Source organism: Oncorhynchus kisutch, unplaced genomic scaffold (genome assembly GCF_002021735.2).
Source record: "Oncorhynchus kisutch isolate 150728-3 unplaced genomic scaffold, Okis_V2 Okis01b-Okis20b_hom, whole genome shotgun sequence".
Lineage (NCBI taxonomy): Eukaryota > Metazoa > Chordata > Actinopteri > Salmoniformes > Salmonidae > Oncorhynchus > Oncorhynchus kisutch.
In genome coordinates this window covers 1168279-1194456 of record NW_022261978.1, presented here as the reverse complement: position 1 = coordinate 1194456, position 26178 = coordinate 1168279, and the positions used below count along the sequence as shown (strand labels likewise).

At 41.0% G+C, this 26178-nt stretch overlaps 1 protein-coding gene across 6 annotated transcripts in view; it reads left to right on the top strand.

Annotated features, from left to right (window-relative positions):
* The window catches only part of LOC109878263 (B-cell receptor CD22-like), a 108299-nt gene that overhangs the window by 26817 nt on the left and 55304 nt on the right, over positions 1-26178 (top strand). The window contains exons 1-12 of one of the 6 annotated variants that reach the window (XM_031811543.1): positions 15449-15504; positions 21673-21750; positions 22320-22637; positions 22755-22964; positions 23147-23470; positions 23565-23885; positions 24287-24553; positions 24776-25039; positions 25147-25410; positions 25572-25662; positions 25768-25822; positions 25890-26125. The exons of 3 other annotated variants lie outside the window; for them this stretch is intronic. In XM_031811543.1, coding sequence (XP_031667403.1) covers positions 21696-21750; positions 22320-22637; positions 22755-22964; positions 23147-23470; positions 23565-23885; positions 24287-24553; positions 24776-25039; positions 25147-25410; positions 25572-25662; positions 25768-25822; positions 25890-26125 — 2405 coding nt within the window. In that variant the 5' untranslated portion in view covers positions 15449-15504; positions 21673-21695. Of the gene's footprint in view, positions 1-15448; positions 15505-20623; positions 20686-21672; positions 21751-22319; positions 22638-22754; positions 22965-23146; positions 23471-23564; positions 23886-24286; positions 24554-24775; positions 25040-25146; positions 25411-25571; positions 25663-25767; positions 25823-25889; positions 26126-26178 lie in introns of those variants that run through there. 2 more of the 6 variants (XM_031811542.1, XM_031811541.1) reach the window with 2 other exon arrangements.

Here is a 26178-nt window from a genome sequence, read left to right as displayed (position 1 = left end):
ACTTACACCAAGCGGAGAATCTGTGTCTTGAAGGGCTCCACAGTGGACATATCCTGCTCTTACACTCATCCCACTAGTTATATAGAACAAGGTTCATTCTGGTTTATACAGAAACACCCTGTAGATGTCAGGTCATATCCAGAGTATGCAGGTCGTGTGGAGTACAATAGGGACACAGAGAAACACCACACCATGACAATAACACACCTGACAGAGAAGGACTCGGATGACTACAAATTCAGATTACTAACAACAAACGAGGGGAGATTTTCTGGCCTTCCTGGTGTGATGTTGACTGTCACAGGTAATACTTCACCTACAGTTGTTACTGTAATAGGACAAGTCTAATCACATGACAAGCCAGTCTGGAGTCAAATATGACTGATGTTTCCTCTTAGATATCCTGTTGGAGATGGATCCTACATCTGTGTCAGAGGGGGAGAGGGTCACACTGAGATGTAGAACCCAATGTACAGTCGGTCTCAACCCCACCTACATCTGGTACAAGAACAGACAAAGTCTGACCAACCCAGTCACCAGTTATAACAGCCTGATCCTAGACCCAGTCACCAGTTATAACAGCCTGATCCTTGACCCAGTCAGCAGTGAGGATGCAGGGAACTACTCCTGTGCTGTAGAAGGCTTAGAGAGAATCCTCTCTCCAGAAGAGACTCTCACTGTCAGATGTGAGTACATGGGGTGTTGATATATCTACAGTGAAAGTCATTGATATCATCTCTCTAATACATGGTTCTACATGTCAGTGTAATATACTAATCTCTACTAATTTACATCATCTCTGTAATACATGGTTCTACATGTCAGTGTAATATACTAATCTATACTAATTTACATCATCTCTGTAATACATGGTTCTACATGTCAGTGTAATATACTAATCTCTACTAATTTACATCATCTCTCTAATACATGGTTCTACAGTCAGTGTAAGATACTAATCTCTGCTAATTTACATCATCTCTGTAATACATGGTTCTGCATGTCAGTGTAATATACTAATCTCTACTAATTTACATCATCTCTGTAATACATGGTTCTGCATGTCAGTGTAATATACTAATCTATACTAATTTACATCATCTCTTGCTTACTTACATGGTATATGAGTTCTTATTTATTCTGTCATCTTCAACACCAGATGGCCCAGATAGTAATCTGAATTTGAACACCTCAGTGTCAGTCAGTCCCTCTGGTGAAATAGTGGAGGGCAGTTCAGTGACTCTGACCTGCAGCAGTGATGCCAACCCACCTGTGCAGAGTTATACCTGGTACAAGAAGAATGGAGGTCACTATCAGTTCTCCAATGTGAACACAGGACCACATCTTGTCTTCTTTCTTATCAAGTCATTTGACATTGGCGAGTACTACTGTGAGGCCTGGAATGGGATTAAAACAAGGAGGTCTGAGTCAATCAACATGGATGTGAAATGTGAGTAAAGTCCAGCTCAGTATCACATGTGTTCCTGTTAATGTTTTGTATTAGTGGATTCTATTTTTAATAGTCTGGCTTCACAGATTTTGATATGTCATGTGAGGTTGTAATTGCACCTTTATAACCCTCTGATGAATTCTCCTTTACCAGATGCTCCAAAGAACACCTCAGTGTCAGTCAGTCCCTCTGGTGAAATAGTGGAGGGCAGTTCAGTGACGCTGACCTGCAGCAGTGATGCCAACCCACCTGTGGACAAATGCACCTGGTACAAGAAGGAGGTAACCTCACCAAAAGCATCAGGACAGAGTTACAACATCACTAACATCATCTCTCAGGACAGAGGAGAATATTACTGTGAGGCCCAGAATAAATATGGACGTCTCAACTCTTCTTCTGTGTTTGTGGACGTTCAGTGTAAGTTCACCTAACCTCATCTTTAATCAGAGGATCACATTTAAATTCATATTTCAATAACAAGAAACACTATTTAATACACTGTTGTTACATATTGTCCACCAGACGGCCCAAGGAACACCTCAGTGTCAGTCAGTCCCTCTGGTGAAATAGTGGAGGGCAGTTCAGTGACTCTGACCTGCAGCAGTGATGCCAACCCACCTGTGGACAAATACACCTGGTACAAGAAGAACGTAGCCTCACCAAAAGCATCAGGACAGAGTTACAGCATAACTAACATCATCTCTGAGGACAGAGGAGAATATTACTGTGAGGCCCAGAATGGAAGAGGATCTATGAACTCTACAGCTCTGATGATCATTGTAGCAGGTAAAGTTACATCTTCAATAGTTCAATACAAATTGACAGGTTTCAAACTGATCTTAATCATTGTGTTTTGACTGATTACACTTTGGTTTATAATTATGTGTTGGCTTATGATGACACAAGTTTTATAAGATCCCAAAGTATTAACACGTATTGTGTTGATATTCTATAATGTGTTAGATTTTAGATTATAAGAACATGCCATGTCCTCATATCATACATATTTTATTATAGGGAAACAAACCTCAGTTCTGACTGCAGCTGTAGGAATCATAGTGGTGGTTCTGGTTCTCATCCTCTGTCTCTCTGGACTCATGTGGTTCAGGTGAGTGATATTGCATATTTTTTAAATATAATTTCACTTTAGTCATTGTAATTTGAATTTGTTCTTAACTGACTTGCCTAGTTAAATAAAGGTAAAATAAAAATAAATAAAAGTAACTTAATTTATTAATTGATTGATTGATATCTTCATACATTCATTCATGTACAAAACAGGAAGAAGAACTCCACATCCACCTCCAACACAAGAGACACAGCAGATGATGGACAGGTGAGTCTGTTGGAATCAGAAGGTGACTGTGATGACTGTGTATTCTTTGTGGAACTTTCCACTCCTCATGTTGTCTGTTCTTTCTTTCCATCAGGGAGACTCTAGTCCAGTGTATGACAACATCTCAAACATGGACATGACCCCTACTGCAGCACAGACAGAGTCCACATACGACCAGGATGATGTTCACTACTCCAGCGTCCACTTCTCTCACTCCAAAAACCAGGAAGTGCCTCTGTACTCCACCGTCCAGCTGCATCAACCACAGAAACAGGACCAAGATGTCCAATACGCTGCTGTGAAATTCAACCTCCCCAGTTCTGCCACCCAGTGAGCATATTCTGCCATTACAGCAACATAGAGTCAATAGTAGAACATTGGGAACACACAGCATTAAAGGAGAAGTTTGCTTGTTTACAACCAAATCTGGATGGGGGGGAGGGGTGGGGTGGGGGGTGGAAAGTTGAATCTCATTTACTGCATTTCTACACAATTAAAACACTTTTAAATGGTATTTGGAAAACAGAAAAAAACAAGCAAAAATGACCCCAGCCGTTATCACCTTGGCTGCTGAGGGTTATCTCACCTCAGTCCATTATCACCTTGGCTGCTGAGGGTTATCTCACCTCAGCCCATTATCACCTTGGCTGCTGAGGGTTATCTCACCTCAGTCCATTATCACCTTGGCTGCTGAGGGTTATCTCACCTCAGTCCATTATCACCTTGGCTGCTGAGGGTTATCTCACCTCAGTCCATTAACACCTTGGCTGCTGAGGGTTATCTCACCTCAGTCCATTATCACCTTGGCTGCTGAGGGTTATCTCACCTCAGTCCATTATCACCTTGGCTGCTGAGGGTTATCTCACCTCAGTCCATTAACACCTTGGCTGCTGAGGGTTATCTCACCTCAGTCCATTATCACCTTGGCTGCTGAGGGTTATCTCACCTCAGTCCATTATCACCTTGGCTGCTGAGGGTTATTTCACCTCAGTCCATTATCACCTTGGCTGCTGAGGGTTATCTCACTTCAGTCCATTATCACCTTGGCTGCTGAGGGTTATCTCACCTCAGTCCATTATCACCTTGGCTGCTGAGGGTTATCTCACCTCAGTCCATTATCACCTTGGCTGCTGAGGGTTATTTCACCTCAGTCCATTATCACCTTGGCTGCTGAGGGTTATCTCACTTCAGTCCATTATCACCTTGGCTGCTGAGGGTTATCTCACCTCAGTCCATTATCACCTTGGCTGCTGAGGGTTATCTCACCTCAGTCCATTATCACCTTGGCTGCTGAGTGTTATCTCACCTCAGTCCATTATCACCTTGGCTGCTGAGGGTTATCTCACCTCAGTCCATTATCACCTTGGCTGCTGAGGGTTATCTCACCTCAGTCCATTATCACCTTGGCTGCTGAGAGTTATTTCAGCTCAGTCCATTATCACCTTGGCTGCTGAGGGTTATTTCAGCTCAGTTCATTATCACCTTGGCTGCTGAGGGTTATCTCAGCTCAGTCCATTATCACCTTGGCTGCTGAGGGTTATCTCACCTCAGTCCATTATCACCTTGGCTGCTGAGAGTTATTTCACCTCAGTCCATTATCACCTTGGCTGCTGAGGGTTATTTCAGCTCAGTCCATTATCACCTTGGCTGCTGAGGGTTATCTCAGCTCAGTCGATTATCACCTGGGCTGCTGAGGGTTATCTCAGCTCCGTCCATTATCACCTTGGCGGCTGAGGGTTATCTCAGCTCAGTCCATTATCACCTTGGCTGCTGAGGGTTATCTCAGCTCAGTCCATTATCACCTTGGCTGCTGTAGGCTAATTCACCTCAGTCCAACTACCAATACACACCAATATTAGCTATTCAGTTGTAATGTTATACACCTGAAAGGGAGGAAATATGGAAATGATTCACACTGACACACTAATCAGAGAAGAAACAAAGACATGTGACATTTTTAGAACTGTATTGTTTACATGTTGATAGTATTATAATGTAGAACTATAGGGAAGATAGGTGCTGTGGAGATGTTCATTTTGAAACATATTTTTTTCAGGTTCCTAAAGTGTTTGATTAGATTAGTACAGATTTTCTCAGGGGACCCCACATGGGGCCCCGACCCCAAGTTTGGGAACCACTGTAAAAACCTCTCTCTCTGCTTGCTTCCTCTCTCTCTTGGTCTCCTCTACTTCTACCTGCATTGCAGCCTGCCTCAGCCTCTCCACTGAGCCCCACATCACTGTCTGTCTCAGTAGCCTATTCTCTGTAAAGGACTTATGGTTTGCTCCTGCTGAGGTTGGCTCCTTTTAACGTAAGCATCTTACTTCATCCTTCTAGCTGGCTAACATGCTGACCAGACCGGACACGTCGTGTGTGCGAGCGTCACAAAATACATTTAGAAATCCATGTTATTAAATTATAGCACCCACACTGCTCCCCCGCGCCAAGGAGCGTCTGCCATGCCAAGGGCTAAAATAGAAGTCCTTTCTATTTCTGACGCAGATCGCGCTGAAAGTCCTGCCTCTCACATCTCCTCATTGGTTTATAGAAGCCGGTCCCACGTGCCATCTCATTGGTTATACCCACGTGGGTGATTGAAAGACTAACTGTTTTGCCGGGTCGTGGTAATACTATGAAAGTTTAGATGTGATCACCATTTAAGTTCAAAGATGAAAAACCCTGGAAGGAGGAGAGATGACTAGAAACGATTCAGTTGGCCGTTTATGTGTGGATTAATTGTCGGAGTAAAGGACCTTGTGCATTTCAGGTAAAATAACAACACAATGTTTATATCCCAGGACAAATTAGCTAGCAACAGCAAGCTAGCTAAATAGGACAAATTAGCTAGCAAGTGCAAGCTAACTAGCTAAATTGCCATCCATGTTTAATGCTTTTCGACCTGTCCCCAAATTAATGTCATTTGTTCAGAGTTTGTTTTGGTATTTTAACCTGCGTGTCGTGATCGTGTTTGGTGTGGGGGTGGCAAAATAAATGTATGCACGATAGCGCACGATGGCGCAAAGCTAGTTTGGGTTCCGTGTAAGTAATATTAACCAGACCCCTTCAATGTTACTGCAATAGAAATGTCAGCTGGCAGCTATGCCCCCGACCTGACTGACATGTCTATGAGCGACTACTTACCAGTCATTCTCCGAGAGTGATGTTTTTGTTTGGTGGATGTCTGTAGAAGTGGCAGGAGTTGCAAGATAGATTTTTTTTTAAATTGCCTTTTGTTCGGCATCTCGCTAACAGATTGTCAGCAGAGCTATCTGCTAGTTGGGGTATTTAGTTTCATGTCTCCCTCGGCCTGTTCAGCAAGAAGGGGAATTAGATACTTGAGAGAATGGTGAATGTGCTGCAGAAAAGCAAATCAGGGAGGAAGATCCAGGGGCAAACAAGCAGGCAAGCAGGCAAACATAACGAACAAACCACAGTTAATGATTCCTCTCGTTCACAAAGAGGCAGGAGCGATTAGTCAGATCAAGAAAATAAGCTTTGAACAACACTGGGAGCAATATTTAGATGTTCATTTCTTTATTACTTTTCATTTATTCATAATTATTCATTTTCTTTATTGTGTACAGTATATGTATTAGGCTATTATTATTATTTTCAAAATTAACATTCGGTGTCCTCATATGTAGGTACGGCCATGTGCTCATTGGAGGAGTAGACAATGATGATGTCATAAATAATGCATATTCTGCTTTAAGGTAATTCATGCCTCAACACCATAAACAGGACGAGGATCTGCAATAAACTGCTGTGAAATGTAAACGCCTCACTGCTGCCCCCCTGTGACCATATTCTGCATTAAGGTCATTCATATGCTGCTGCTTATTGTAGGAGATGTCATCAATACGCAAAACAGTTGACCCCTAGTGACTACTAGTGATGTCATTTCCTTAATCTACCAACCCAACAATGGACATCTCAAGACAATTACCATGACATGACTATAATGAGGGAGTGATGAGTTCCAAATGGCACTCTATTCCCTATTTAGTGCACTACTTTTGACCGAGCCCTATAGGCCCTGATCAAACGTAGTGCACTATAAAGGGTATAGGGTTCCTTTGTTTCATTTCTGTTTCTCTCTCCTCAGACCAGCAGCAGCACAAGCAGCTGAGGTGGATGCCTCTGAGATCCACAGTACAGTCAACAAACCCAGAACCAAGAAGACTTGAACATAACAAACCCAGAACCAAGAAGACCTGAACACAACAAACCCAGAACCAAGAAGACCTGAACACAACAAACCCAGAACCAAGAAGACCTGAACACAACAAACCCAGAACCAGGAAGACCTGAACAGAACAAACCCAGAACCAAGAAGACCTGAACACAACAAACCCAGAACCAAGAAGACCTGAACACAACAAACCCAGAACCAGGAAGACATGAACAGAACAAACCCAGAAACAAGAAGACCTGAACAGAACAAACCCAGAACCAAGAAGACCTGAACAGAACAAACCCAGAAACAAGAAGACCTGAACAGAACAAACCCAGAACCAAGAAGACCTGAACACAACAAACCCAGAAACAAGAAGACCTGAACACAACAAACCCAGAAACAAGAAGACCTGAACAGAACAAACCCAGAAACAAGAAGAACTGAACACAACAAACCCAGAAACAAGAAGAACTGAACACAACAAACCCAGAAACAAGAAGAACTGAACACAACAAACCCAGAAACAAGAAGACCTGAACACAACAAACCCAGAAACAAGAAGACCTGAACAGAACAAACCCAGAAACAAGAAGAACTGAACACAACAAACCCAGAAACAAGAAGAACTGAACACAACAAACCCAGAAACAAGAAGAACTGAACACAACAAACCCAGAAACAAGAAGACCTGAACACAACAAACCCAGAACCAAGAAGACATGAACAGAACAAACCCAGAACCAGGAAGACATGAACAGAACAAACCCAGAAACAAGAAGAACTGAACACAACAAACCCAGAAACAAGAAGACCTGAACACAACAAACCCAGAACCAAGAAGACCTGAACACAACAAGCCCAGAAACAAGAAGACCTGAACAGAACAAACCCAGAACCAGGAAGACCTGAACACAACAAACCCAGAACCAGGAAGACCTGAACACAACAAACCCAGAACCAGGAAGACCTGAACACAACAAACCCAGAACCAGGAAGACCTGAACACAACAAACCCAGAACCAAGAAGACCTGAACAGAACAAACCCAGAACCAAGAAGACCTGAACACAACAAACCCAGAACCAAGAAGACCTGAACACAACAAACCCAGAACCAAGAAGACATGAACAGAACAAACCCAGAACCAAGAAGACCTGAACACAACAAACCCAGAAACAAGAAGACCTGAACAGAACAAACCCAGAACCAAGAAGACCTGAACAGAACAAACCCAGAACCAAGAAGACCTGAACAGAACAAACCCAGAACCAGGAAGACCTGAACAGAACAAACCCAGAACCAAGAAGACCTGAACAGAACAAACCCAGAACCAAGAAGACCTGAACACAACAAACCCAGAACCAAGAAGACCTGAACAGAACAAACCCAGAACCAAGAAGACCTGAACAGAACAAACCCAGAACCAAGAAGACCTGAACACAACAAACCCAGAACCAGGAAGACCTGAACACAACAAACCCAGAACCAAGAAGACCTGAACAGAACAAACCCAGAACCAAGAAGACCTGAACACAACAAACCCAGAACCAGGAAGACCTGAACACAACAAACCCAGAACCAAGAAGACCTGAACACAACAAACCCAGAACCAAGAAGACCTGAACACAACAAACCCAGAACCAAGAAGACCTGAACACAACAAACCCAGAACCAAGAAGACCTGAACAGAACAAACCCAGAACCAAGAAGACCTGAACACAACAAACCCAGAACCAAGAAGACATGAACAGAACAAACCCAGAACCAGGAAGACCTGAACACAACAAGTTTGCCAAAAACCTTGTATAAATATAAATAAACCCTTGTATCGGGGGTTTGTGGTATGTGGCCAATATACCACGGCTAAGGGCTGTATCCAAGTACTCAGTGTTGCGTTGTGCATAAGAACAGCTCTTAGCCATGGTATATTGGCCATATACCACACCTCCTCAGGCCTTATTGCTTAAGTTTATAATAGCAATAACAAACTTCAGGGGTTTGTGGTATATGGACAATATGCTGTACCACGGCTAAGGGCTGTTCTTGAGTGAATATGCCGTGGTATATTGACCATATACTGCAATCCCCTGAGGTACCTTATTGCTATTATAAACCGGTTACCAACATAAATTGAACAGTAAACAAGTATGTTTGCACCAACATATAAATGAAAAGACTAGAACCCCCCCCCCTAGTCACGCCCTGACCTACAACACCACAGAGAACCAAGGGCTCTCTATGGTCAGGGCGTGACAAGCAGGAATTGAACCCATGCACCATGCTGTACAAACTGGGCCACACAGAACTACTCTATTCACACTTAGAGTAGCAGTTCGGAACTAGGGTCAGTTTTGCCCTTTAAACTATGATGAATAAGTAGGACCTTAACATTTATTTTTTAATTGTAAACATTTCTGATTACAGTTTCTTTTTATAGAACTATATATGTTTGTACGTTATATTTCTGAAGTAGACAACCTCAAGGTCCAGTTGTATTTTATAGAACTATATGTGTTTGTATGTTATATTTCTGAAGTAGACAACCTCAAGGTCCAGTTGTATTTTATAGAACTATATATGTTTGTATGTTATATTTCTGAAGTAGACAACCTCAAGGTCCAGTTGTATTTTATAGAACTATATGTGTTTGTATGTTATATTTCTGAAGTAGACAACCTCAAGGTCCAGTTGTATTTTATAGAACTATATATGTTTGTATGTTATATTTCTGAAACAATCATCAGCCTTGTGAGACTATATGCTGTATGAAGCTTAGAACCAGAAAGTCATTATATCTGCTTCTATTATATTGTATTACTTCACATGGTACTATTAGATGATACACGTAGTATAAGTTTGGTATATTATTTTGTTTTTATGTCCAGGAAAGAGTTCTGCTTGATGCAAGGTTTCTTATCGCTTTTATCAAATGTTGTTTTTTTTAAGCTAGTGTGTGAAGTGTGACTTTAATGAATAAACTTCATCGTCATTGTTTTCACCTTGTTATAACATTATCTTCAATGGAGACAAAATGGAAAGCTTTCAAAATCACACCTCTTCTACTGTACAGTACATACAGTCACTACAAATAAGAAATGTAAATTGGTTTGGAGAGCAATAGTGGTTAATTCACCTTCATCACCATCATCATGAATGCACAAAATATACAGACACTTTCAGAAGGAGCAATAGGTGGCAGGTATCCTAGTGGTTAGAGCATTGGACAAGTAACCGAGAGGTTGAAAGATCGAATCCCTGAGCTGACAAGATACAAATCTGACGTTCTACCCCTGACAAGGCAGTTAACCCACTGTTCCTAGGCTGTCATTGAAAGTAAGAATTTGTTCTAAACTGACATGCCTAGTTAAATAAAGGTTAAAAAAATATATATCTGCCACTTAGACACACAACCAGTTACATGAAATATTATTCATTGTCATTTCTAAAACACACAGACACAATATGACATAACATGGATGTTTGGAGTGTGGAGGGTAATTCAGTCAGCGAGGGCATTCCATTCCAGAACATTGAGAGATGGAACATTCTGGAATGTTCAGTCATTGATAATAATACATCTCACAGTTAACAAATTCAGACCAAGCAGTGAGATTATTGATGGTTTAAAGACTTTTGTTCTTCGAAGAATAACAGTCCACCATTTTGTCCAACTAGTAGTTAGAGAATATTATACATCATTGTTTAGTGAGAATAAAACACATCATTGTTTAGTGAGAATAAAATACATCATTGTTTAGTGAGAATAAAATACATCATTGTTTAGTGAGAATGGGATGTCATATAGAATGAGTGCTATGGTCTCCAACATGGCGTGGCTCTTGATCCCCTAACTGTTGACTGACCTTCCAAGGTAGGTGTCTCTCTTTGGGGACATAGAGGGTTAGAAGGGAGAATGGAGATCCCATGGAGAGGTACCTTTTATCATACTCATACCCAAATAACGTTTGTTTATTTTATTTCACCTTTATTTTAACATGGAGTACATATTGAGAACTAGGTCTCTTTTTGAAATGTGCCCTGTATAATACACCATACATATACACATTATACACTATATACAGAACCATTCAATAGTTTGGACACACTTACTCATTCCAGGGTTTTCTTTATTTGTACTAGTTTTACATTGTAGAATAATAGTGAAGACTAACACATATGGAGTCATATAGTAACCAAAAAAGTGTTAAACAAATCAAAATATATTTAATATTTGAGATTCTTCAAAGTAGCCACCCATCAAGCGCTGTGTGTATCAAGAATGGTCCACCACCCAAAGGACAACTGCGGGAAGCATTGGAGTCAACATGGGCCAGCATCCCTGTGGAATGCTTTCGGCACCTTGTAAGTCCATGCCCTGATGAATTGAGGCTGTTCCGAGGGCAAAAGTGGGGTGTGCAACTCATTATTAGGAAGGTGTCCTTAATGTTTTGTACACTCAGTGTATATACACAACATGAACAAAAGTATGTGGACACCTGCTCACAGAACATTTCATTCCAAAATCATGGGCATTAATATGGAGTTGGTCCCCCCTTTGCTGCTATAACAGCCTCCAATCTTCTGGGAAGGATTTCCACTAAATGCTGGAACATTTCTGCAGGGACTTGCTTCCATTCAACCACAACAGCATTAGTGAGATTGGCGACTGATGTTGAGCGATTAGGCCTGGTGAAGCGTGATCCAGCCCTCCAGAGAGCGCGATTCCACCACTCCAACTGACGCTTAACAAGGCCTCCGCAGTCTGTAGGGCCGTAGGGAGACTGGGCAGAGGGAGGAGATGGCAGGACTTAGAGAAACGATCCACAACGACCAGTGAGGAGGGTAGATTGGTGATGAAATCGACCGACAGGTGCGACCATGGCCGTTGTGGAACGGGTAAGGGGTGTAGCTTACCTCTGGGCAGGTGCCTAGGAGCCTTACACTGGGTGCACACCGAGCAGGAGGAAACATAAACCCTCACGTCATTGGCCAAGGTAGGCCACCAGTACTTCCCACTCAAACAGCGCACCGTCTGACCGATGCCTGGATGACCAGAGGAGGGTGACGTGTGGGCCCAGTAGATCAACCAGTCACGGACAGCAGACGGAATGTACAGATGCCCAGCGGGACACTGGAGGGGAGCGGGCGAAGCACGTAACGCCTGTTCAATGTCCGCGTCCAGATCCCATACTACCGGCGCCACCAGGCAGGAGGCCAGGGGGTAGGATCCATGGGCCGCTCCTCTGTGTCATACAGCCGGGACAGTGTGTCTGTCTTCACATTCTGGGAACCTGGTCTGTAGGAAAGGGTGAAAACAAAACGGATAAAAACATGGCCCACCTTGCCTGACGAGGATTCAGTATCCTCGCTGCACGGATGAACTCCATGGTGCGGTGGTCCGTCCAGATTTGAAAAGGGTGTTTAGCCCACTCAAGCCAATGTCTCCATGCCTTCAACACCTTGACAACAGCCAACAACATCATAGTTTCGCTCCGCCGGGCTGAGCTTCCTCGAGAAGAAGGCACAGGGGCGGAGCTTCGGTGGCATACCCAAGCGCTGAGAGAGCACGGCTCCTATACCAGCCTCGGACTCGTCCACCTCCACTGTGAACGCCAAAGAGGGATCCGGATGGGCCAGCATGGGAGCCGAGGTAAACAGAGCCCTTAGGTGACCAAAAGCCCTGTCCGCCTCAGCCAACCACTGCAAACGTACCCATTTCAGCAGTGAGGTAATGGGAGTCGCTACCTGACCAAAACCACAGATAAACCTCCGGTAGTAATTGGAAACCCTAGAAACCGCTGCACCTCCTTTACCGTGGTGGGAGTCGGCCAATTACGCACGGCTGAAATAAGGTCACTCTCCATCTCCGCCCCTGAGGTGGAAATGCGGGGTACCCTAGGAAGGAGACGGACTGCTGGAAGAAAAAGCATTTCTCAATTCAGGCAGAGGAAAAACAGCCGGAAGCAACTGCATCTCAACACTCCTGCCCAAGGGAAAAAAGCAATAGCGCACAAATATACAAAAGGTACAAAATACAGAACCCCGGGTACAACAATACCCGGCGCACAACCAGCCTGTAGCGTCACACCAGTGATGTCGCCCACTGAAGTCGGTCCCTCTCCTTGTTCGGGCGGCGGTCGACGTCACCGTTCTTCGAGCCATCGCCGCTCCACCTTTCATTTTCCATTTGTTTTGTCTTGTTTTCCCGTACTCCTGGTTTTACATCCCCTGATTACTCTACGTGTATATTATCCTCTGTTCCTCTCATGTCTGGGTGTGGTATTCTGTCACAGTGGGAGCAACTGGTCGAAGGAAGTCAGGTGCAGGAGAACAGAGATGAGTGAACAGGCACACTTTATTCAGGCAGAGGAAAAACAGCCGGACGCGACTGCGTCTCAACACTCCGGCCCAAGGGAAAAAAGCGATAGCGCACAAATACACAATATGGTACAAAATACAGAACCACAGGCACAACAATACCCCTCACACAACCAGCCTGTAGCGTCACACACATAACCAACCAACAATACCACACACAGACATGGGGGGGAACAGAGGATAATATACACTTAGAGTAATGAGGGGATGTAAACCAGGTGTGCGGGAAAACAAGACAAAACAAATGGAAAATGAAAGTTGGAGCGGCGATGGCTAGAAGACCGGTGACGTCGACCGCCGCGCAGCCCGAACAAGGAGAGGGACCGTCTTCTGCGGGAGTCATGACATCCCCAGTGATACAGACCCTCAGAGAGAGGCTCAACCCTCCAATTATGAGAACTGAAGAGATCCTGGACTGAACAAAACTACAACCGAAATTGGACTGAAGAAAACCACCACAGAACCTGGACTGAAGAGAACCAAAACAGAACCTGGACTGAAGAGAACTACTACAGAACCTGGGCTGAAAAGAACCAAAACAAAACCTGGACTGAAGAAAACCACCACAGAACCTGGACTGAAGAGAACCAAAACAGAACTTGGACTGAAGAGCTACAGCATCAAACCAAAGCTAGGCCTCACACCTTTATTCTCATGCTATCATATTGTTACCATATCCAGAACGTTTTCCATAGTTTTAACATTTGAGTTCAGTTGTTGTCACGTTCTGACCTTTATTTCCTTTGTTTTGTATTTATTTAGTATGGTCAGGGCGTGAGTTGGGTGGGCAGTCTATGTTTGTTTTTATATGATTTGGGTATTTCTATGTTTCGGCCTAGTATGGTTCTCAATCAGAGGCAGGTGTCATTAGTTGTCTCTGATTGAGAATCATACTTAGGTAGCCTGGGTGTCACTGTGTGTTTGTGGGTGATTGTTCCTGTCTTTGTGTTTTGCACCAGATAGGGCTGTTTAGGTTTTCCATGTTTATTGTTTTGTAGTGTTCATGTGTACATTTACGTATTAAAAGAACCATGGACACTTACCACGCCGCATATTGGTCCTCTGATCCTTTTCGCCTCTCCTCTTCGGAAGAAGAGGAGGAAATCCTTGACAGTTGTTCAGTTGCATTAACTATCCTTGTATTGATTATTATGTAAATTGATGATAAATATATTATGCTTCTGCTCTTTTTCTGTGCGGTTTTGACATTTAGATATTTTTTTATTACATAATGTGCTTTTCTCAGTGACTGATACTGATAACATTGACAACAGCTTTTTAATGTGTAAAGTCTCAGACCAAGTTTATCTTGATGTGTTGAAATGATGTACTTGTATTGCTGTCAGACATTATTGAGCAATGGCATTAATGAGAAGGAATATTAATACCGTAATCACACTTTTTCTACCTACTTTAGATAAAGTATGATTCAGTGTAATTTATGCATCATGTTGTAAATAAGCTCAAAGTTTAAGACAATTCATTCAAAAATATATTTTTTTAATATTACAGTTTAGCCTGTCATTCTTAAAAATAAGAAAAAGATTTTAAACGTATTCCACAGTTATTATAATATTGTATGACATAATGGCTGTCAAGCATGTAAATGTGGCCCTCATTCGACATTGCAGCCGACTTTAAAGGCGAGTCCAGACTGACTGACCTACGAGTAATCTAAGGTCATTATTTATCATGCAAGCCGATTTGTAGATCAGTCAGTCAGTCAGAATTTACCCGTCACACGTCACAGTTTTGATGCTCTTGAACACAGCGTTGTGTGAATGAGGAAGGAAGCTCTCTCTGAATCAGCATCTTGGTCCCTGACATAGAGTTGGATAGAGGGCACGGCTTTGCATCTTTTCATGATGGGTTCTGTGACAATATCGGCAGCTCAACTGACGGCTCTCTCTATTTTAAAGTAGTACATTTCTTCTTCTTCAACCTCCATGATTTTAATGACAGTCGATAAACAAACTGAAAGTGTGCAAGCAATGTTATGCCCAGGCTTAAACAGCCTTTGTAGCTAGTGTACCTTCTATCCAACTCTATGGCCTTTCACAACTTCAAAGTTGTGTCAACCACAGACCTCATATACCTCACAGTCAGTGTCTGTTTCTTCAGACTGACAGATAGTTCATTACAACACCTCTCTCCCCTTCACTCTGTAAGTATGCTTGACAATATCTTAAAATATGTATAATGTATTATTTGTCTATAGCCATGAACCATAATCCTCTGTTATGGGCATGGCGATGCTGTAGGAAATGATGTTGTTTTAGTTTTTCTGTTATGTACAGTTTACTCTGTAGATGTATTTTTGCATATGAATCTGATTGGGAGATATACTGTATAAGTGCTTTCATGTGTCAGACTTTTGCATGTTCTTGTGAGGGTTCTGAGAGTAGTAGACTGTGGTGGAGACTTTTGCATGTTATTGTGAGGGTTCTGAGAGTAGTAGATTGTAGTGGAGACTTTTGCATGTTATTGTGAGGGTTCTGAGAGTAGTAGATTGTAGTGGAGACTTTTGCATGTTATTGTGAGGGTTCTGAGAGCAGTAGATTGTAGTGGAGACTTTTGCATGTTCTTGTGAGGGTTCTGAGAGTAGTAGACTGTGGTGGAGAGGTTTGCATGTTATTGTGAGGGTTCTGAGAGTAGTAGACTGTGGTGGAGAGGTTTGCATGTTCTTGTGAGAGTACTGAGAGTAGTAGACTGTGGTGGAGAGGTTTGCATGTTCTTGTGAGGGTTCTGAGAGTAGTAGACTGTGGTGGAGAGGTTTGCATGTTATTGTGAGGGTTCTGAGAGTAGTAGACTGTGGTGGAGAGGTTTGCATGTTCTTGTGAGAGTACTGAGAGTAGTAGACTGTGGTGGAGAGGTTTGCATGTTCTTGTGAGGGTTCTGAGAGCAGTAGACTGTAGTGGAGAGGTTTGCATGTTATTGTGAGGGTTCTGAGAGCAGTAGATTGTAGTGGAGACTTTTGCATGTTATTGTGAGGGTTCTGAGAGCAGTAGATTGTAGTGGAGACTTTTGCATGTTCTTGTGAGGGTACTGAGAGTAGTAGACTGTGGTGGAGAGGTTTGCATGTTCTTGTGAGGGTTCTGAGAGTAGTAGACTGTGGTGGAGAGGTTTGCATGTTATTTTAAGGGCTCAGACAGTGGTAGATTATAGTGGATACTTTTTTTGAACATTTGATTGAGAGATATATCCTGTACATGTTGCTTATACAGTAATATTTTTGCCTGCAAAATGTGAGCCTACTAAGGTAAGATTCTCACATACACGTGTCGGTTTGAGAAGAATACATTATAGTGGGGACTTTTTTGAAAATGACCTAAAGTAAGAGTGACGGTAAGAGTTTGAGTGAATTGAGTGAATGTTTCATAAAAGGTTTAGGAGTATAATTAATATGAGACACAGTGATGGTGGGTTGTGTTTAGGAGTAGTATTAACATGAGACACAGTGATGGTGGGTTGTGTTTAGGAGTAGTATTAACATGAGACACAGTGATGGTGGGTTGTGTTTAGGAGTAGTACTAACATGAGACACAGTGATGGTGGGTTGTGTTTAGGAGTAGTATTAACATGAGACACAGTGATGGTGGGTTGTGTTTAGGAGTAGTATTAACATGAGACACAGTGATGGTGGGTTGTGTTTAGGAGTAGTATTAACATGAGACACAGTGATGGTGGGTTGTGTTTAGGAGTAGTATTAACATGAGACACAGTGATGGTGTGTTGTGTTTAGGAGTAGTATTAACATGAGACACAGTGATGGTGGGTTGTGTTTAGGAGTAGTATTAACATGAGACACAGTGATGGTGGGATGTGGTTTTGTTGGTATAGATCACACTCAGCATCACATTCCTGTTTTACCTTCCTGTCCTAGATAGACCTATTACAGGCCTCCTGAACCATACGTTCTTTACACAGAGATCCTATTAATTTACTAGTTATTAGTTCTAATATGTAAATGCTTCTTTATATGGACATGATAAGCACTTTACAGTATCTGGACAGCACATTACATTAGACTATATAGATAACAGGCTACATTAGACAATATATGGATAACAGGTTAATTATACTATATATGGAGAACAGGCTACATTAGACTATATATGGATAACATGTTACACTAGACTATATATGGATAACAGGCTACACTAGACTATATATGGATAACAGGCTACATTAGACTATATATGGATAACATGCTACATTAGACTATATATGGATAACAGGCTACATTAGACTATATATGGATAACATGCTACATTAGACTATATATGGATAACAGGCTACATTAGACTATATATGGATAACAGGTTAATTATACTATATATGGAGAACAGGCTACACTAGACTATATATGGATAACAGGCTACATTAGACTATATATGGATAACATGCTACATTAGACTATATATGGATAACAGGCTACATTAGACTATATATGGATAACATGCTACATTAGACTATATATGGATAACAGGCTACATTAGACTATATATGGATAACATGCTACATTAGACTATATATGGATAACAGGCTACATTAGACTATATATGGATAACATGCTACATTAGACTATATATATGCATAACAGGCTACATTAAACTATATATGGATAACATGCTACATTAGACTATATATGGATAACAGGCTACATTAGACTATATATGGATAACAGGCTACATTAGACTATATATATGCATAACAGGCTACATTAAACTATATATGGATAACAGGCTACATTAGACTATATATGGATAACAGGCTACATTAGACTATATATATGCATAACAGGCTACATTAAACTATATATGGATAACAGGCTACATTAGACTATATAAATGGATAACAGGCTACATTAGACTATATATGGATAACAGGTTAATTAGACTATATATGGATAACAGGCTACATTAGACTATATATATGCATAACAGGCTACATTAAACTATATATGGATAACAGGCTACATTAGACTATATAAATGGATAACAGGCTACATTAGACTATATATGGATAACAGGCTACATTAGACTATATATGGATAACAGGCTACATTAGACTATATATAGATAACAGGCTACATTAGACTATATATGGATATCAGGCTACATTAGACTATATAAATGGATAACAGGCTACATTAGACTATATATGGATATCAGGCTACATTAGACTATACATGGATAACAGGCTACATTAGACTATATATAGATAACAGGCTACATTAGACTATATATGGATAACAGGCTACATTAGACTATTGATTTATATCAGGCTACATTAGACTATTGATTTATATCAGGCTACATTAGACTATATATGGATAACAGGCTACATTAAACTGTATATGGATAATAGGCTACATTAAACTGTATATGGATAACAGGCTACATTAGACTATATATGGATAACAGGCTACAATAGACTATATATGGATAACAGGCTACATTAGACAATATATGGATAACATGCTACATTAGACTATATATGGATAACAGGCTACATTAGACTATACCTCTACAGACATCAGTGTTTGTGTGATTAAATGTGACTTTGTCAAGTAGCCAGTGTTGTGTTTCACCATTCTATCTGATTCAGGTTGTAATGTTGACATCAGTGTGTTGGTGTAGCCAGTGTTGTTTCACCATTCTATCTGATTCAGGTTGTAATGTTGACATCAGTGTGTTGGTGTAGCCAGTGTTGTTTCACCATTCTATCTGATTCAGGTTGTAATGTTGACATCAGTGTGTTGGTGTAGCCAGTGTTGTTTCACCATTCTATCTGATTCAGGTTGTAATGTTGACATCAGTGTGTTGGTGTAGCCAGTGTTGTTTCACCATTCTATCTGATTCAGGTTGTAATGTTGACATCAGTGTGTTGGTGTAGCCAGTGTTGTTTCACCATTCTATCTGATTCAGGTTGTAATGTTGACATCAGTGTGTTGGTGTAGCCAGTGTTGTTTCACCATTCTATCTGATTCAGGTTGTAATGTTGACATCAGCACAAGATTATTTCTTCTTTATTATTTTTCTATTGAACATTTATTTAACCAGGAAGGACTCATTGAGATTTAAAATCTCTTTATCAAGAGTGTCCTGGCCAAGATAGGCAGCACCAAGTCATTACAAAAATGACAGGAAAACAACATGAAAAACTACAAGTCATCTAGTAAAACCCATAGAATTCCCGAGAGAATAACAAAATCAAAAACAGCAAATTATAAACATAGACAGGTCAGGGAATCAGTCTCAAGATCATTCATCAGTGATTTAAAAACATAGACAGGTCAGGGAATCAGTCTCAAGATCATTCATCAGTGATTTAAAAACATAGACAGGTCAGGGAATCAGTCTCAAGATCATTCATCAGTGATTTAAAAACATAGACAGGTCAGGGAATCAGTCTCAAGATCATTCATCAGTGATTTAAAAACATAGACAGGTCCGGGAATCAGTCTCAAGATCATTCATCAGTGATTTAAAAACATAGACAGGTCAGGGAATCAGTCTCAAGATCATTCATCAGTGATTTAAAAACATTGACAGGTCAGGGAATCAGTCTCAAGATCATTCATCAGTGATTTAAAAACATAGACAGGTCAGGGAATCAGTCTCAAGATCATTCATCAGTGATTTAAAAACATAGACAGGTCATGGAATCAGTCTCAAGATCATTCATCAGTGATTTAAAAACATAGACAGGTCAGGGAATCAGTCTCAAGATCATTCATCAGTGATTTAAAAACACCAATCAGGACAAGTTCTTCCAGTTTAAAAGTATTCTGTAAGGTGTTACTATTATTGAGGACATTATTTTTTAGGATGGTGCAGTAATGTTGAGATGCCAGTAGGAGGAGCTCGACTCTAGAACACTGGAAGCTTCAGTACCACTTTGATGCAGCTGATGAGGAGAGGAAATTGAATGTGTTTGTAGAATAGAATGAATGACATCATGGAACTGACCAAATGTAAATGGAACTTTGACCTGTTCCATGTAGAACTCAGAGGGTCAAGGCAACACATTCTAAGATATTATAAACATTCCATATAGAATAGTCAACATATTGTTAACATGGTTCTGTATTTAAATAAAAGCGGAAATGGGTGACATTTTGTCCATTATAGAAATGTAGGACCCATTTTAATACAGTAACCTCCCTTTTCTGATGTGCTGTTCTGGTCGCCATGCATGTTAGTGTCTTAAAGAGGAAGGAAAGGACTGTGTCATCTACTTTAAATATGTATCAACCACAGAACTGACACTTACTAGCAGTTTCCACTCACTATCAGTCAGTTGACTCACTGTACAAGACCTCTCCCCTTCACTTCACTCTGTAAGTACTCTTGACAATGTCTTGAAATATAGTTTTGGGTTATTTGTTTTTAGTCATAAGTCATATACTTGAGGGTAATGTATAATTCTACTTGTTGTTATGTTTTGAGCTGTGTTCTGGTTGTTACATCAGGGTCAGTATTCATAAAGTGTGTCAGTGTAGGAGTGTTGATCTACATAGAGATGAGATAATTAACCAGGGTAAAAAAAGACATTCAAACCAATATTTAAACACTGCAGTGTGTGTGTACGTGTCCGCCCCCATGGGTGTGAATTACACAGTGGATTTATCTGAGGGCCCTTTAGGACCAGACTGATAGGGAGTAGGGTTGACATCTATACTGTGTAGGATGTGTGTTTTAACTTTTCTACATCCATAACAACCAGCTCTCTAGACTTTGATACAGACTCCATGGGCCTTATGGGCCTTTACTACAGATAGTGTCTGTATTTGTGTGTGTGTGTGTGTGTGTGTCAGTCGCTGTTTAGCCTCACAGCTTGAGGATAGTAGCTATCATTGAACCTGGTGGTCATTCTTTAGGCTGCTGTACAGCTTGACGGACCGTAGAGGATTGAACATTTATCCTCCTATATTTGGGGTTCTGAGACGAAAACAGCTTCAGAACGATCAATGTAGAAATATGTGTTTACAGTAATACTGTTGGTGTTGAATAAGTTATTGTTGTTGTTTATAATGATGATGATGACAATTGTATATATTAGGAATTTATTTTTGCATCATGCCAGTTTAAGTAGACAGACGTAGACAGACATGCAACACATCACACACATTACATACATAGTGCAATAGACTTACAGACAGACAGTATTCACATAGACAATCATATAGCACAATACAACACAACACGATATGATACTGTTTTGTTTTCAGTAATGAGGTCCTGGACCCCGTTTACAGTTTCCACTTCAATGTATCAGGTGGAGTATTTCACCAGCTATAGAGTCAGTTGTTGTTTATTGTTCTAAGACTGCAGGGTGGGAGATGCAACAATGGCCTTGAGAACAGCAGGAAGTGTGTTGGTGGTCTTTCTCTGGTCTGTAGCAGGTATGGTCTCATTCATAATGTTTTAGTTGCCCTGTATATCAATCTAAAGACATTTCTAAAAGCATAACAATCATAATGTTATTCTGGTGTGTTCTGTTAGGTGTCTCCACTTCCCTTTAAATAGTTATATTTCACTCCTCACTGAGTGATGATTATCTCTGGTTTCCATTCACACTTCTGCACATCAGCAGCAGTAGCAGAATAAGAAGGTTGTCAACCACCAGCGGGGTTGGGGTCAATTCCATCTCAATTCCACTCAATTCAGGAAGTAGACTGAAATGCCAATTCCAATTATTTTCAAATCTTTTGAATTAGGAACATTTAGAAAATGTGGAATTGTAATTTGGTTAACTTTCTGAATTGACTGGAATGCTTTTTACTTCCATGATGTATATTGAAATGAATACTAGGATGATATAAGGGAATGTACATTTGAGTAGATGGGTCCTACAGTATCCTGCACATGTTTACATGCATTTGGATGTAATATTGTAATGTCTGTTTTTTTATAGTCTTGACGTCACAAATGAAGTTCTCTCAAGGTTGAGTCCTGTGACACTGTGTTTCAGGTGTTCTGGGACAAAATACTGTGAAGAGTGTCTGTGCCTTAAAGGGGTCATCAGTGGACATGCGCTGTCCTGTTCCCAGTGTGACCCAAGTCACAGAGATAGTCTGGTATAGCACACAGTTGAATGGTAAGCTGTATGATCTGAGATGGGACCCTAAGTATGATGGTCGTGTGGAGTACAGTGGAACTACAGAGAAGGACTGTATCCTGAGAATCACAGACCTGAGACAGAGTGACATAGCAACATATCACTTCAGATATAAAACAAACCAGGATTCAGAATGGAAATATTCATATGGATTCACTCTCAGTCTCACAGGTACTGTATAAATATTACAGTACAAGTCAAGTTATTTATTACATGTTCTATGAGACCAGTGAAATGGTGGTGACTGACAGACTTCCTCCGTTATTGTTTCATAACCTCTCCCTTCAGATCTAAAGGTGGAGAGGATATATGACAACACACTGACCTGTAGCACCACCTGTACTCTGACTGACAACCCCACATACATCTGGTACAAGAACGGACAACGTCTAGATGAGAGCACCTCCCCCCAGTACAAATACTCAGTCTCCAGTAACTATGACGATAGTTACTCCTGTGCTGTAAAAGGCCATGAGGATCTCCACTCTCCTGCAGTGTGTAAGTGGGGGAAAAAGTGTTGATTCAAACACAGTGTTTCACTCTAGCAATACCAACAGCTCAAATGGTTGTGATTCATACTGAAATGACTTGAAATGAACAGTTTACTTCTTTACTCTGCACCTAAAGAAACAAGACATGAAAAGTTATAACTATTAACAGAGAGCCTCTTTCTGTTTCAGGTGTTCAGGGTCACAACTGCTGGAGGGTGACTTACACCAAGAGGAGAATCTGTGCCTTGAAGGGCTCCACAGTGGACATATCCTGCTCTTACACTCATCCCACTAGTTATATAGAACAAGGTTCATTCTGGTTTACACAGAAACACCCTGTAGATGTCAGGTCATATCCAGAGTCTGCAGGTCGTGTGGAGTACAATAGGAACCACCACACCATGACAATAACACACCTGACAGAGAATGACTCGGCTGAATACAAATTCAGATTAAAAACAACAAATAAGGGGAGATTTTCTGGTCTTCCTGGTGTGATGTTGACTGTCACAGGTAATACTACACCTACAGTTATTACTCTAATAGGACAAGTCTAATCACATGACAAGCCAGTCTGGAGTCAAATATGACTGATGTTTCCTCTTAGATATCCTGTTGGAGATGGATCCCACGTCTGTGTCAGAGGGGGAGAGAGTCACACTGAGATGTAGAACCAAATGTACAGTCGGTCTCAACCCCACCTACATCTGGAACAAGAACGGACAACGTCTAACCAACCCTTTCACCAGTTATAACAGCCTGATCCTAGACCCAGTCAGCAGTTATAACAGCCTGATCCTAGACCCAGTCAGCAGTTATAACAGCCTGATCCTAGACCCAGTCAGCAGTGAGGATGCAGGGAACTACTCCTGTACTGTAGAAGGATTAGAGAGAATCCTCTCTCCAGAAGAGACTCTCACTGTCAGATGTGAGTACATGGGGTGTTGATATATCTACAGTGAAAGTCATTGATATCATCTCTGTAATACATGGTTCTAGATGTCAGTGGAATACACTAATCTCTACTAATTTACATCATCTCTGTAATACATGGTTCTACATGTCAGTGTAATATACTAATCTATACTAATTTACATCATGTCTCTAATACATGGTTCTACATGTCAGTGTAATATACTAATCTCTACTAATTTACATCATCTCTGTAATACATGGTTCTACATGTCAGTGTAATATACTAATCTCTACTAATTTACATCATCTCTGTAATACATGGTTCTACATGTCAGTGTAATATACTAATCTATACTTATTTGGTGGCTTACATGTTATATGACTTGTTATTTGTTCTGTCATCTTCAACATCAGATCGTCCAAAGAACACCTCAGTGTCAGTCAGTCCCTCTGGTGGAATAGTGGAGGGCAGTTCAGTGACTCTGACCTGCAGCAGTGATGCCAACCCACCTGTCCAGAGTTACACCTGGTACAAGAAGAATGGAGGTGACTATCAGAGTATGACAGGACCACAGCATGTCTTCAATCAAATCCAGTCATCTGACAGTGGAGAGTACTACTGTGTGTCCCAGAATGAGATGGGGAAAGACAGGTCTAGGACCATTAACATGGATGTGAAGTGTGAGTAAAGTACAGCTCAGTGTTTGAATGAGAAGGTAGCAAAACATTTGTAACTAAATGAAGTAGTCCTAAAGCATAACATCTCCAAATGAGTATTATTGTTAACGTTTTGTGTCATTCATATTTTTAGATAGTTCTCTGACTTAACAGAGAATATATTTTTGACATGTCATTTGTGAATATACTACAGTCATATCCTTCTGACATATTCTCCTTTTCTAGATTCTCCAAAGAACCCCTCAGTGTCAGTCAGTCCCTCTGGTGAAATAGTGGAGGGCAGTTCAGTGACTCTGACCTGCAGCAGTGATGCCAACCCACCTGTGGACAAATACACCTGGTACAAGAAGAACGTAACCTCACCAAAAGCATCAGGACAGAGTTACAGCATCACTAACATCAGCTCTGAGGACAGAGGAGAATATTACTGTGAAGCTGAGAATAAATATGGACGTCTCAACTCTTCTTCTGTGTTTGTGGACGTTCAGTGTAAGTTCACCTAACCTCATCTTTAATCAGAGGATCACATTTAAATTCATATTTCAATAACAAGTAAAACACTATTTAAAACACTGTTGTTACATATTGTCCACCAGACGGACCAAAGAACATCTCAGTGTCAGTCAGTCCCTCTGGTGAAATAGTGGAGGGCAGTTCAGTGACTCTGACCTGCAGCAGTGATGCCAACCCACCTGTGGACAAATACACCTGGTACTTTCAAAATGAGACTTTTCTAAATGGATGTGGACAGATGTACAACATCAGTAACTTCAAGTCTAAGGACAGTGGACATTACCACTGTGAGGCCTGGAATAGAAGAGGATCTAGGAACTCTACAGCTCTGATGATCATTATACCAGGTGAAGTTTCATCTTATATATTTCAACACAAAATGATGTTTCAAACTAATATTAATAATTGTACTTTGGCTTATCGTGTTTTATAATTATATATACTTTGAGATTAGATCAGTTAACAAATATTGTTCTATTGTACCCATATCATCCATATTTTATTGTAGGGAAACAAACCTCAGTTCTGACTACAGCTGTAGGAATCATAGTGGTTGTTCTGGTTCTCATCCTCTGTCTCTCTGGACTCATGTGGTTCAGGTGAGAGATTCTTTTAAAGATTATTTCACTCCAACTCTTTTTTATGAACTTACTTTGTTCATTGATTCGTTCAATAATAAATGTATTAATTAATGTGTAAACCAGGAAGAAGGCCTCCACATCCACCTCTGACACAAGAGACACATCAGAGAATGTACAGGTGAGTCTGTTACTATCCGATGATGTGTATTGCTTACTCCTCATGTTGTCTGTCCTCTTCCCATCAGGGAGACTCTAGTCCAGTGTATGAAAACGTCTCAAGCATGTCCACAGCCCCTACTGCAGCACAGACAGAGTCCACAGTCGACCAGGATGATGTCCACTATGCCAGCGTCCACTTCTCTCGTTCCAAAAACCAGGAAGTGCCTCTGTACTCCACCGTCCAAGTGTCTCAACCCCAGAAACAGGAAGAGGATGTCCAGTACGATGCTGTGAAATTCAAACTCCCCAGTGCTGCCACCCGGTGAGCATATTCTGCCATTACAACAACATAGAGCCAAATATAGAGCATTGTGA